The 14,775-nt window shown below is 43.5% G+C and overlaps 1 protein-coding gene across 7 annotated transcripts in view; it reads right to left on the bottom strand.

Moving 5' to 3' along the window:
• The window catches only part of LOC124217790 (uncharacterized), a 174,975-nt gene that overhangs the window by 110,633 nt on the left and 49,567 nt on the right, over positions 1–14,775 (bottom strand). For all 7 annotated transcript variants that reach the window (XR_011176958.1, XR_011176957.1, XR_011176959.1 and 4 more), the window contains one exon: positions 3,248–3,392. Coding sequence is in view for 1 of the 7 variants with exons in the window: in XM_069135477.1 (XP_068991578.1) it covers positions 3,248–3,392 (145 nt within the window). In the remaining 6 variants the exon portion in view is untranslated. The remainder of the gene's footprint in view (positions 1–3,247; positions 3,393–14,775) is intronic.

Here is a 14,775-nt window from a genome sequence, read left to right as displayed (position 1 = left end):
TTCGTAAACACAAAAGGCGTATTTACAAGATGCACGGATCGCAGTTGCAGGCCCTCGAGGGACAAGGAACACCTTCGTCTTGTTAGACTGCATGGTGCGATATTGCAGGGGATTACCAAACAGATAGGCATCGCCGAGCCAAGGTCTTCTTCTTTTCGACTTAATCTGACTTCCAGAAATCAACTTGATACCTACTCTTCTCGTACGAACGATGTTTCTTTTCGACTTCGTAAATACGTTTCTGTTTACTATCGATTTGTTTTCTTACGAATCAATTCATCTAAGACAGTTGAATACCGTGAACACAACGGACCGAAGACACCGAGAACTTCGACGTCAGCTTTGATCTCCAAATGACCGTTTGAATGGTTTGGAAGTATCGCGAGAAAGAAACGAAATGACGACGGTTGGACCAAAAAATCAGCTGCACGATGGGTGAAAACATAAAATGAAGAGGCTAACTAATTTGGAGGCTCATTAAATTAGCGAGCAAATTTCAAGCTCCCTGACTGCAACCATTGACGCATACCACTCAAATGGCGGTGGTGAGCATGTGCAGGGTACCTTACACGTACGCACCGTTGTTAACCGTGCAAAATTCAAGCCAAATTTGTTGCCACTAAAACAGCGTCTTTACGAGGCAAAATTTACACCGTTTTCATGGCAAAGTTACAATGTAGCATTCCGTTGAGCTTGCAACGCGACCTGCAGCGGCAGCCGCGTGTTCCACGAGGGACGAGCCCACATCCCGAAAGACGACTCGCTGTGTGCCCATTCTCCATTCCCCATTCCCCATTCTCCACTCACTTCATTCTTCATTCTCATAATACGCGGCGTGTCAAATTCACCGCTTCTATGTTACAGACACGCTTTTTTCGCACTTGATTTATTCACGTTTCATTATCAATAGGGCGCGGATTGACCATTTCGTGTTTTGAGACTACACAGTGGAACTGCGCGAAAGTCAATTACACAGCTCAAAGAGAAAGTAAATTTTTACTACTGGTCGCATGCCGTGACGTCACGACAAATGAGTTACACCAGTCACTAACTATTGAGGTGAAAGATGAGATTCCGTTGACTTCACGGACGGAGAACGGATATGAGAATGAAACTAGAGCGAAAAAAGATATCCAGAGGGTTGAGATACTAATTGTAATCGGATCAAGTAGGCCACAAACAAGTGAATTTGAAATGAAACACAGTGAAGTTTTTCGGTCACTAATAACAATTAAAACGATATGTTATCGAACTAGAAGTATTTTGCTAAACAGATGAGGAAGAAAAACATCATGCAAGCTGACCGTTGAGGTGCTGGTAAAAGAAACCCATGTTGCATAAATAATATATACATGAAAGATATAAAGATAAGGATAAAGAGAGAAGAGAGAGAAGAGAGAGAGAGAGAGAGAGAGAGAGAGAGAGAGAGAGAGAGAGAGAGAGAGAAAATCGAGCCATCTGCATAAGCAAAAATAAGATTAATAAATATTGTGCACCGCGTGTATGCGCAATATACGAGCTGCGACGACGCCACATTTGCAACAAAGACGGAAAGGATGTACAGAAGGAATGGAAGATACGCGAGAAGCTCAGAATCCATCCTACCTAATATTTTTATAATGTATTGCAAATTATTTGCTCCGTGTACTATACCGCAGAGTCAGGCTCAGAACTTGCGCATGTTAAGCTTTTTTTACTCGCAAGTATAATCCTCGTACAGATTCATCATTAACGCATACACTAGAAACTTGTCAGAAACAATAATTATTTTCATGAGTGAAAATGTGATTGGATATTTTTGAGTCTCCGTCAAAAGTTCATTTCCTCGTTCCGTTTGAGTTTATTATATTTGAGATATGCATAGCTTCGTATACGACATCACTGCTGTTACTCTGGCGTCAAACGGCAGCAGCCAATCAGAGACATGGATTTGAAAAAGAGCGTCAAACGTATCGGGAACATTAGCGTTGAATATTAAAGCTGCAAAAGATGATTTGGATATTCTAATGCTCGAAGTATTCGACCGCACCAAACTTCAAGACTGCGAATTGAGAAATGAATTCAGTTAGCTAGCACGACTAGGTTAGTTTTGGTGGCGCTGCGATCGCGCTGCGCGCGCAGAGTTTCGGGACCGTTTTAGCGCCGCAGGGCGAGAAGAGGGAAGGGAATAACCGGATGGTGCAAGACCCTTAAAGTACAGAAGTGATAATTTAATGATTGAATATATTGAGGAGGCACCACGCTGAGTCCGACTCGTTCCAAGGCTGGAGGGATCGGGGTTCCCGATGGTTATAGACACGGGTGCGACACGCACGCATGCGTATACGGGTACGCACACGGCGAAGGGACTCGCTCCCGAGGCCCTGCGTGCGGGCATATGGGAATTTAAAACGAGCCCGATTGGCGCGATGGTAAAACTTACATACATTATAACACCATTAAAATACTCCTCGCACCGAGTCGGCCGAACGACGCGCGACCTGCCCACCTTTGCTTAACATATAAATATGCCCGATGGTATATTAATAGAGAGAGAGAGAGAGAGAGAAGGAGGGAGAGAAGGATCCACCCCGGGTAGCCCAGGGGCTCAGGTATGCCGCCGTTGCAGGTATTCAATAACTTTTCGTCAATACCCACACACCGCCCTGTCTTGACCAATGACTGATTGATCCTTCCGATTCTTCTTCACTGGCTTTCGCCAGGCTCGCTTCTGGAATACCTGAACTCGGACACTCAACTTCCAAGCTACGACCTCTTACGCCGTTGAGAAATTCATGAAAATTTCACGTACGCCAGTGAATACGAACCATCCGCTATCATTGAGCTTCTCTTATAGGTCCTCGAAAGGTAATCGGAACATTTCTGGGATCGGGCTGTGTGAATGCTTAGCCTCAATCATCTAAATCTCAGAATTTGTTTCTGTAGAAATCAAACCAACGTCTAGTGAGATCCTGATAGAGAGATACACTGTATTGTAGAAACCACATTTGCTACATACTACTTCGGTCTAGATGCTGTTTCCTGAACATTCTGCGTGAACTATGCTGATTTTGATTCTCAAGGATCATCAAAGTGGGAATCGTAATTCATCAAGACTGAGCTGAGAAGCCCAGTGAAGCGTAACAAGTAGTTTGCTCTAAATAGGCATACCGTTAGATCAATGAACCGTGACGGTTTCTTTTATCGAAATAAAATAAGAAATGTTTTCATACAGAATCATAGCGTGAAGTTTATCATAAATACTAACCTGTGACATTCCGTGTAATTTGAACGCCTGGTACAGAGATGAAAGCGTCGAAAGATACGGTTGCCGGGGTGGTTTGTGGACACTAGGTTAGGCGAAGTGTTTGACGTGAATGGTGAACGCCGTTTGGTCGGCGGGCCCCCGTTCCCTAAACCATAAAAATCATCCTCATTAATATCACAGGATTTCACAGATCTTGAATAATACGTTCTATACCCATTGGTTATAGCGTATAATGGCAGCTTAATTGAGGACCAGTATCCTCTCTCGCACGGCAGAGCAAAGACCATAAATACATAAATACCATCGCGAGAGGAAAGCGAGAGAGAGATCGGACCAGCGTGACGCGAGTTGGTGGAAGCGAGAGAGCAGGGAGCGAAGGGCCCGGGCCCCTGACCCCTCGCGCGTATATAGGAACCACGTGAATACATGAATGCGTAAATATAACCTCCCCATAAGTAAGATGGTGTGCGTCGACGGGGAGGCAGGCAGCCGAACGCATGTTTTATGGTAATATTCCATGGTGTTAGCAGCGCCTTAGCGATTATTTGTCTGTATTATATCGAGTAAGTAATCACTTGGAATATGGGATTGAACCAGGGTGCTCACTCCGTTCAACAGAGGATGCGATCCCAGCGTCCGGCTCCTAATCGGTCCATGGGTCGTACGACGCGCACCGGAAGACAGGGACAGGGAAGCACTAGGATGTGACAGAAGCCAATCCCGGTCACCTCTCGACATCCACCAACTCGAAGAGGGGACCGACGAATTGATCGGAAAAATATGAGCGTCACTGGTCTTGAATTTTGTTTCCGAGGAGGAGGAGAAATGGACCCCTCTTCTCGAGGTGTGCGCCTCGCCGGCCCGGTGTCTGGCAGACAATTACCCGGGGCGACCCCCCGTGGCCGGGATGGATGTCTCTCTTGGCGAGCCCGGGTGCCCGACGCAACGCTGCCTGGACGAACGATTATAGAGCCTCCGGCAGCCCGAAGTTCGAGAAGAAGTCAGCGTGGCTTTTCGATCGAGGTTCGAGAGTCGCACTCAAAGCCCCAGATGCAAATGCAGTTCCCGTGTTTCATATCTAGCCAGTTGAAAACGACCAGTCGTTGCGTTTCAATCCTACCTTCGAAACGGCGATCTAAACGCAAGAGCCGACCGATAAGCTCCGGTCGAATTTGGGTCGAGTACTTCATCGGCACTACGTGCGCGGTACGAGTAAACTCTGAAGGCTAATCTTGATTCAGGCTGTCATCTGGTGCTACAAGTGCTTCGGTTCAAACTTATTCGCTTGCGGCACACTCTATCGCTGCTCTTTCGTTTGCACCTTGCAATGGTCTTGAATGGCTTTGGAGGCGGGACGCTTCACGCTTCGAGATCGAAGAATGGGTCGAAGATTCCGAAAAGCATGGAACACGGAAAAATTTTTCCTTGTCGAGCAGCATCTTCTAACATTGAACCAATGATTGACTGATGAAAACGTCAGTTTCGAAGTTTTCCCAAGATCGACGCTGTTTCAGGAAACTTCGGATCTTACCTGTACACCCATTAACCGTCGAGTGATTGAATCCAGAGAAGGTCGGAGAAAGACATCTCTCTGACTTGTAGAAATTACGCGTTTGTGAATATTATATACCTACAGTATCGGACAAGTTGTCCGGACGAAATTACACTGTTAAAAATGATTGTGCAGTTACTACACGCTTACTGCACAAGAGAGGTATAAATTTACAAATTCAGTGCAGCAACGTAAATTACTATGCATTTGTTTGAAATTTACAATGAAAATTTTTTATTTTACTAAAATTTATAGGAAAAACACAAAAAAAGTGTTCGTAAATTGAATACACAGTAAATTGAGGGTAAATTCACTGTTCCGTATCCGGATAAAACTTCTAATACAGTGTAATAAGTTCCATACAGAAATTTTTAACAGTGTACCATCGTTGATCGCACATGAATCACTCCTACACATACTGCAGTCCAAGGATTATTATTGTCTCTGCGAATCGCAATCTGCACAAATCATATCCACTTGTGTGATGAAAATACCGAGAGGAAGATAGGAGGAGAAAAGGTGGTCATACCTAAACAATGGGCCTTGAAACAGGGATCAACCGTTTATCATGACGAAGTAAAAACCGCAGTTCATAACGTTGCGGTAAATTTTCAACACTGAAATTCCAGCGCTGCTGGTACCTAAATTCGGGTTAAGCGTACTATGTTATTAAATTGCGAAAAACATATTCACTCGTGGCTTAAACAGGCAAGTCTGCAAATCCTCAGATCCTCGGTGGCTCGACACCGATTTCAACTTCTGCAAGCAAATCAAACTCCTTAGTGACAATTAGCGACAGCTAATCCGAGACCTCGACCAGCCGAATCCTACTTATGGTTTGGCTTAAGAAATCCCGTTTATTATTTTTCGTACAACCCCTTCTCTCTTTGCTAAATTCCTCCGTTTAGGCCACGAGGTTTGTACTCATGGGATACCGAAAGGTAGACATGGGCGGATCGGAGATAATGAGATGGGATTATCGCCACTAATGTACTTCTGTTCAAGCCTCACTTGTCAGTCGTTTGATTTATACTCGTCTGTAATAATACCGCAGGCAATACATTATTTGCACAACGGTGAAAACCCTGTCTTGCATGCATTTTACTGGATTTGTCACTTCGGCTGTGGAACCAAAAGTACAATCATAACTTCGGACTTGAGCGACTAGATTCCAATAGAAGCTAACTCCTAGTGAGAGGAAGAAAACGGTATTAAACTTGGGTCGAAGTTTGATTTTTCAATAGCTAATATTTTTCAACAAATCTTGAATTTTTTTTTTTTTTCAGCTTCGTACACAGACTCGTCGATTTCTTATACTTGACAAGAAAAACAAAAAAACCTTTCAATTATCCATTACAGAGCGGCGTCATCGGCTTAACGAATAAGTGAACGTACAAGGTTGCCCGGACATGTTAGAAATGCGCAGAGTTAAAACCGAGAGAGGAAAAAACTTGGGCTTATTCGACGCGAGTGTAACTCGGAGTAATTAGATATCGGCGCTGTTTAATTGACAGGTAGGCGTAAGCAAGGTGCAATTACCGAAACACCTGGAGTCCCCGGTAGCCGAAACGGTGATTGACACTTGGCTAACACCGCGAGACGTAATCTGACAAATCCAATTTACCAATACGATGATCATGCGCACGGGGACCAAGAAGCCAATGCTCCGAGACGTTGACGCCAGTGGCGTTGCTGAAAACAACTATGACAACCTGCTGATTTACTTCTGTCAAAGTACGGCCCGTTAAGCAAAAGTTAACTCGCTACTCCTTTTGACTCCGAAATTCTGCATTTGGGATTTTATGTTCCTATACTCCAAACGAAATATTTCTGTAGTTTTTGGTATTTCGAATCGCTGAGTCAATTGAGATTCGGATAGTTTGTTTTCTAACTCAGGCGTAAGAATTTTATATCGAAAATGTTTTCGTTCAACAAAATTGTGGAAATTTGTTTGTAACGAGGAAAAAAGAGTGTCGTGAAGTTGTCGCAGAAGGACCAATTGACCCAGTAGACGTGAAATAATTTCGTAATAGACCAGAGAATCAAGATTGGCCGGATAATCGTGCGGGAGCAGGAGTATTGTCGTTGAGATTGCACGTGGAGCTGGAACTCAACGAGTCAATCTCGTTGGACAACCGGTCTTGGCTAATAACCACGCCAACTGACTACAGCGACGAAAAACAGATGAAACAGGAGCAAAAACGAGGTAGTAAGAAAAAAAAAAACAAAAACAAACAAACAAACAAGAGAGACAAAGAGAAAAGGACACCGGGAAACAAAAAAAGATCTAGAAAGAAAGAGAGGCGAAAAAGAAGAACGAGCTTCTAAATTACGACTGACCAATTATATTCCGTTTAAAATTAATTACTAGATTAACAGAAGATAAATTGACGGCTCTCGTTTGGAAGATCGACGGATTCGATGAGTGAGTGACGCCCTTTCGGGATCTGAATCTGGATCGAAGAACGGGATAGAAAACGTGGTGTGTTCGAGATGTCGAATGCAAGGGCGGCTCGACACGTACAAACAAAGAAATAAAAGAACGGACACCAAGAGGTATCGACAGCCCGTTATCTCTCCGAACAATCGACGCGGGAAAGGAAGTTGTCAATCGCCAATTATAAGAGTGTGTGCATGCCCGTCCGTCCATCCCCCTCCCTCTTATTTTTAATTAGCCGAAAATCCGAGGGACACACGTTTGAAATTACCGCTTCTCCGATATAGCTTGATGTAAATTTAAAGGAGGATTCCGCTGTAATTGTAATTCGAACATGACCAGGAGCCGAAAATATTAAAATACTGAAAATTTCGAACCCCTGAACGTTATCGTTTTGAGAAGAAACATCGTTAATTATTTTTTCTCGCAGGAAAAATGTAACTCAACGTATTTTTGTTTAAGAAAAAAGTTCTATTTTTTAGAATGCGAAATTGATTTTTGTATTGATTTTCAGCAACGACGATAAAAAAGAAAAAAAAAAACGATGTTCGTATTAAAACCAGGTTTTCCGAGCATTCGCAAATAGAACAAATATTAGTTTTGATTCTGTGTAAAATTTGTTTGTGCGTGAAATCATATCAAACGCAATCGTATTATCACCCATCGCTCTAAGAACCTGGAATGCTTAAGTTCGATAGAAAAATAAAGTCCATAAGTCTAATACACGAAAAAATTTCAAATCTGGAACCAAATTTAAGTTAGAGCAGTTGCAGATCGGTTACCTATAAAAATTCACAAGACCTCTCTAACACCATATTTTGCAGGTACTCGTTCTTCTACAGAGACAAAAGGTTGAAAAGAGAGAAAATGATTTGACAAGAATTGAAGAAAAAAGGCGGCACGAGCAAAATCAGTTTGGCGTTCGATCGTATAAACTGGTGGCCCCCCGAATATGGTCGTCCATCAGGAAAACCTCAGTCCATTGATGTTATACGTGGTCCGAGAGTGAGGCGAGATGACCAAACGAAGCTAGGGAAGGAAGGACTGGTCGGACAGACAGGCAGGCAGGCAGGCAAACATCTCTAAAGTGTCAGGCGCATCACAATTCGTGATCCGGAGTTGCTTGTTAGCGGATGGTTTTCAGGCGGGATCAGTCGTAGAAATGCGAGCAAAAAACGCGACATGGAGTGAGCCGAAAAATAAGAGCAACGTCGAGCGGATCGCGGGCTCCCGAGGCGGAGGCGAAACCGCGAAATACGGGGACCAGGACGCGGTTCCAGAGGGAACAAGAACAAGACAAGAGGAACATTTATGCCGGGGCTTTTGCCCGGTGCCGACGCGCCGCGCGCGTTGTGATTCTAGCCTGTTTCGATACAAATTACAGGAACAGCGAGTCGACGGACAGAAGAGACACACGAGAGAGGGCGCAAAGAGAAGGAGCAGGATCCTCCAGGACGAGGACGAGACCCTCGACGGCGAAACTGATGTTATCATCAACGATCCAGCCAGCGTTTTTCCCCTCTCTTTGTGTTCCCCTTCGTCGATCACCGTTTTCTCATAACACGTTCCCATTCCGCAATGTTTTCACGAAATAAACGCTGCTGTCTTCATTGCCGTCCGGAAATTAGCACCTTTGTCAGCCCGGAATCCTGCATCGTACGGATATGAGGTACATGCACAATACAACGCATTTTGTCATCGACGAACCCATGTTCACGCTTTTTCAACCTCTACGCGTTCAGGAATTCCTGACGCTGAACATTACAGCTCGACACCATAAGGTAACCATCGGTATCCTGGCACTTCGTCATTCCTGCAACACGCTTGAACAAGTTAAAGTAGTAAGGTTTTTCTTAATGGCGTGAGCACAAGTTTGACGATCACGTTTCACATGCTTCTCGATAAGACTGAAAACAGTGTTGAAGATCGATAAATACAGTTGGCGTCGCATTTGGTTTGTTCGAAACAAATTTGTGAAAATCCTGTGTCATTTACAACATTGCTCGAATGTTTCTACAGGGATCAATTATTAAATCGCAATTTCGAAAGCATTAATCGACGTTGCAATCGCTGATTTGAAAATATCCTTCGAAGTAATTTCTGAAGCAATTCGAGAACCGTCGTGATTTAAAAGAGAAATAATTTCAACACAAGACAATGCGAGCTATTAATTTGAACTGAGCTCCCGTAAGAACTTGGGGAATTTATTAAAAAGCAGGATGCCAACCGATCTCAACTTTTTCGAGGCAATAGCTCATTTCATCGCGGCGATATTCTTTATGGTTCGGGCCTAAACACATTCCGTGTTCGGAAACGAGTCGAGGAGACGAATAAGCTCTGACGGGCCTAGCAAAACAGAGTGAGAACGACGCGAAGTTCCCGGTCACTTTGGTCCTGGCAAGGCAACGCACCGACGCGACGTCCTCTTTGAGATTGATACATTTTTAATGCGCGAGCGACGCCGACGAAACCCGCGAAGAAGACAGAGGCACGCAAGGATTCCGCAACTGAACGGGAAAAACAAGGAGGCGAAGCGAGAGGGGCGGACGCATCAGGAATTCCCTTCGCTGACGTTTTTGCCCCGAAAGGAGAGACGGCGACGAAATTCAACAGTCGACATTGCCCAGCTGGGCTGGTTAACTCGCCCCCGAATACTTCTGCCATGCAGTAATCGTATACAGCGCTCTTAATACGTTTCAGTTCCCAAATTCTTAGTCTTCTTCTTTGGTCTCCGAAGAACAAACCGGACATCCACGGACGGTTTAAACTTTGCCGGTATTCGGTAAGAATTGCGTACCCTTGAGATTAATCCAAAAATAATGTCTCCGCGTTAGAATAATTAATCTTTGAACGATGTTTCAAGTATACAGACCGGTCGAAACAATGTCCAAACGTAAAAATGAGCAAACATAGACTGAACTTCCGTATCTCAATCTTTCCGTCTTTGCGCTATTTTTATCGGACGGTACCACCTGATGAATCGTCGAAAATTGTTGAAACTAAAACTTTATCGTGAAAGTTCTGGCGCAACGTTATAAAGAAGATACATATTCTTATTCCAATTATATTAAGAATTTCGACTGTACATATTATATCAGACGGAAAAAATAAAGGAAAGATCTGGCACATAATCGCGGATTCTGATAAAAACTACGTGTCTCGAGACAAACGGAAACAGGGAATCAGTAAAAAATATAAAATATCTACTAGCACTTTGTAAAGAATGCGATAAAATTGATAAAAACTATTTACTCTTAAGTGAAACTCGAGTTCACAGTCATTATTTCTTATCCCTGGTGAACTTGAAGGAATGTAGACACCATTGTTCCCAACAGATTGAGTCCAAACGATTGAAAAGAGGATATGCATCAGTTCGAAGAATGTTTTGCGTGCTTTTAATGGCTCGAGTTGTGCCTGGGTACAGTTACTAAAATGACGCAGATCGCTCTCATTCTCGCTTTTCCTCCCACCAGCTTACCGTGACTCATTAGACGACCGGTGCAGCAGCGTTTCTTCATTCGTACGGTAATCATAATCCCACGCTCACGCCGTCCGGACTGCAGCAGCGCAGTCTTCACGGCGCATTTCTTGTCGGCATATTACACCGAACGCTAACAACCCTCGATAACGCCGACTCAACTTCTCTCGCATTGTGCAGGCTCGTCAGTCGCGCTAGCAGAATCAGCCCGAGTCGAAATTTAGCGCCTACGTAGGGCTTGGAGATAGTGAAGTAGATTCTGTTTCGATGCGATTTAATTGACCCTGCTTTGACGCTAAAAATGTCAAAAATTTCCCGATTTATCAAACTTAAACTCAAAGTAGGGTATGTTTAAATTTTAGAATTTTGTATTTGTAGTAACTCGAAGCTCCTCTGGTTGAAAGAGTTTTTGTATTCGCAAGGACGTTGAATAAATACGGTCGAAATGCAATACTTAATATCTAAATGTTATTGAAACTTATCAAAGTTGGCTCGAAATAGCCCGTGAATTATACGTTGTGAACAATCGAATGTCGCTGTAATAATATATCTATGGAAGAGAAGTCACAGGTTCAATGGATCAGCCACAGATTGAATAGCTTTAAAATAGTTTCAATCGTCTACTGAAGGGTTTGTTCTTTGGATCTCTCAGGAGTTGGAGGTTCAATGTAGGGTTTGTTCTTGAATTTTTATAAGTCAGAGATTCAATGTAGCATTTCTAGGTTCAGTTTCTTTGGAAGTTGGTTTATATCAACCTACCAAGGGTCAAATGTAAATGCGCTAAATTTCGACCGGGGATGTCACCGTTTCCAGTGATAATATTCCGATTAGGTATTGTGTCTCAAATTCATGTCATAGCTCTTCCGGTTTGGACTCATCGGAAGATAATTGAAAATTCATGGAATGAAGAGACATTATACTCATTGAATACTACGCCTGAAATCGAACTAACGATTCTTTCAGGTTGGATACACGTATTCAGTGATGAAAAAGGTCTGTAGACTGATCAGAAGAGCGCTGAGATTTGACTGACTGAAGATACATACTCATTGAATATTCAGCTCACAGTTCTTTCAGGATATATGTAGTAATTAACAGTGATGAAAAAGACTTGCGAACGCATCCAAAGATGACTGAAGTTTGGCGGACTAAAAAGGCATACCCATTAAATGCCCAAAAGACGAATGTTGTAGAAGACATGAAAGAGTATCGAGCGCTTGGACCATGTGAACTTTTATATATAAAAGTGTGTAACATTTTTTATGGAAAAACGGTTGTTTATAGCAGCGGCATTTAGCAGCAGTAATTCGTGCCGCGCATTTCTCCGACGATGAATTAAGCGAGGAACAAACAGATTGGCCAAGTAGTCAATGGTATAATAGTCGGCTAAATGGAGGCGGCACCTTGTTATGCAAAAGCGGGAATGCCGGTGAACAAGCGAGTCGGGAGGAGACGTAGGAATGCAGTGGCCGACGTGTTCCGGTAATAGCGTTCGTTTACACCGCCTTTTAACATAGCTGAATGGAACTTGACATTTGTGCCTCTCTCTTTCTTCGGTCTTGTTCGCCGATCCCGAGATGCCCATGCACGCGGCGAGTCGCGAATCACGGAAGCAAGAAACGGTCAATCGCTTCGATCGTTGGTGATGATGATCATCATCATCGTCATCATCATCATCATCATCATCATCGTCGTCTCCAGCGTGCAAAATACCGTGTAAATTGATATCGAATATATGCTCATGCGGGACGGCGATCAGCCAACGCCAGGTGCAGAGCCCAGGATCAGAGCTCGGAAAAAGAGGAGCTCCTAGGAAGAAGAAGGACGCCGTGGTCGGACCTGTGACACAATTTAAGGTCTTGGGTCTGGAGCTGTCCGGGTCCGTTTTTGCTTCGAAAACCGAACGCGTCTCGCGCCGCGCGAATCCCTCGGATATCTCCTCCTCCTCCTCCCCCCTCCCCCCCCCCCCCCTCGCATTATTTTATTAGTATGAATAATGGATGCGCGTCACTTACACGGTATGCATAAGTTGCACGCTTCCATCACCCTGTCCTCAACGTCCAGCATTCATACATTCACCGCCCGCTGCCAGATTCGCGGCAATCTGTTTGTCGCCCCATTTTGTTATTCCTCCTGTCCTCGATCCTCGCGGTATATTCTCATTTTTCTTATTCTTTTAAATTTCTTTATTTCTTCTGTTCGACGATTCTCTAACACCGATACGTTCGTCCGGTGTGTAGGTATATTAATGTTGCAAGCGGTGAAAATACCCCTCAAGTTATTTGCTGCAACTACGCGGCTACACTGTATCCAAGGATCAGTGCCGTACTCTGAATTTCAATCTGCATCGCCTTGCGCTCCTTGGCCTATCAATAAGCCGACTCTGTAGGTGGTACGGTTCCGAACCATGCATCTTATTTTCCCTTAATGTTTTTTATACGTACTTGTACATACATGCCTACAGCCGGGAGTAAAATATTCGCTTTGTCAATCAAGCTTGCAGGCATTATGCGCCGAGGAAAATTACTTCTTGTACATATTCTTGGCTATTTTCATTTTTCGAATAAACGAGAAATGCGCATCTGGTTACAAAATAGAAAATTAGTTTTGTACGTGTAACTGGAAAATTTCTTTTTGGATATAGCCACGCGGACCACATTTTTACGTAACTGGTGGGATGGTTTGATGATGGTGAAAAATTGCGAGAAAATTTAATGTTGGCAACTATAATCACACTGTAGATAGTTATTTGTACACAAAATTTTCCATTCATTCCTACAATACTTAATGGAGCCGGAAAAAGAATCGAGGTTAAATTCACTAGAGTTATGGTAACTAACCATTTTTGAAAAATCACTGGGTGGGGGTCAAAACTTATAAAGGTCAATATTTCGAATGGCTGATATATCGAAATTTCAAACAAGCGAAAATAAAATAACAAAAGATGAATCGTTCGAAATCTTGATATTTTGAAGTATCACTGATTACTATTCGTTCTAATCTGTGACACTTTCAAAAATCAAGATTTCGAACAATTCATCGTTCGTCATCTTATTTTTGCATGTCTGAAATTTCGATATATCGTCCATTCGAAATATCGACCCTTCCAAGTTTCTATCCCCACCCAAATCACTGTATTCTACAAATTTTACATTTTAGAGAATTTCGATTATGCAAAATATTAATACATTTTGCCTAGCTAAGTTCTCCAAACTTTCAAAAATGCCTAAGGTCGCGAGGTAACAATTTTCCCCGAGAATCCCGCAGCAACATTTCAATAAAAATATCGCAATCAAGACATTCCCACGCGTCTATCACGCAACATTTTTTCATCTCACGAGTCGTTTATCCGTAGGCCAAGATTACTTGGTACGCATTGGCTATTCATTCGCGGCACGTAAATAAGGTACAAGGTAATGAATTCGGAAATACAGTATGACCGAGGTATAAGGGACGGTAAAAATTCTCTGATCTCGCGCGGGTTTTCTGCAGTCCGCGGTCTCATTCTCTCCCTTTTTACTCTCCCTTCAGCTCGTCAAACGACGGCGGGATTCTCACGGGGCGACAGTTTCCGCGGCGGCATCACGGCCTCAGGCTTGCATTCGCGCGGCCGCGAAAGTGCGACATCGCTCAATGTCAATCCCGCTTGGCCTGGGGAGAAGATCCGCACGACGATTTGAATGCGCGCCTTCCTCCGGCTCCTCGGCCCGTTTCGGCCGCGGCCGCATTCCGCGTTTCCTCTCTTCTGCACCGAAAATTCACATGCGTGGATTTCTTTTTAACGCACGGATTCACCGCGATGCAGATACAATTAAACCGATTTCGTTCGAATCTAGAATCCAACCGCAAATCGAGAATCACGCTTCGATCGTTTACCAATCCCTCAAATCACGATGACTGATACCGATGATCAGGGGCCCGAATTTAAATACAATAAAACCTCATGGAATTCTGGTCAAGCTGTTAACGAGGACTGATAAATTTTTTTTTGAAATCACGAAACTCCGTCAAGTCTGTCACATTTTCTTTTTCTACAAAGTTTGACGAAATCTATCGAAGTT

Source organism: Neodiprion pinetum, chromosome 4, assembly GCF_021155775.2.
Source record: "Neodiprion pinetum isolate iyNeoPine1 chromosome 4, iyNeoPine1.2, whole genome shotgun sequence".
NCBI classification, from domain to species: domain Eukaryota; kingdom Metazoa; phylum Arthropoda; class Insecta; order Hymenoptera; family Diprionidae; genus Neodiprion; species Neodiprion pinetum.
The sequence above is the reverse complement of the archived record's forward strand: the minus strand, read 5'-3'. Positions and strand labels throughout refer to the sequence as shown.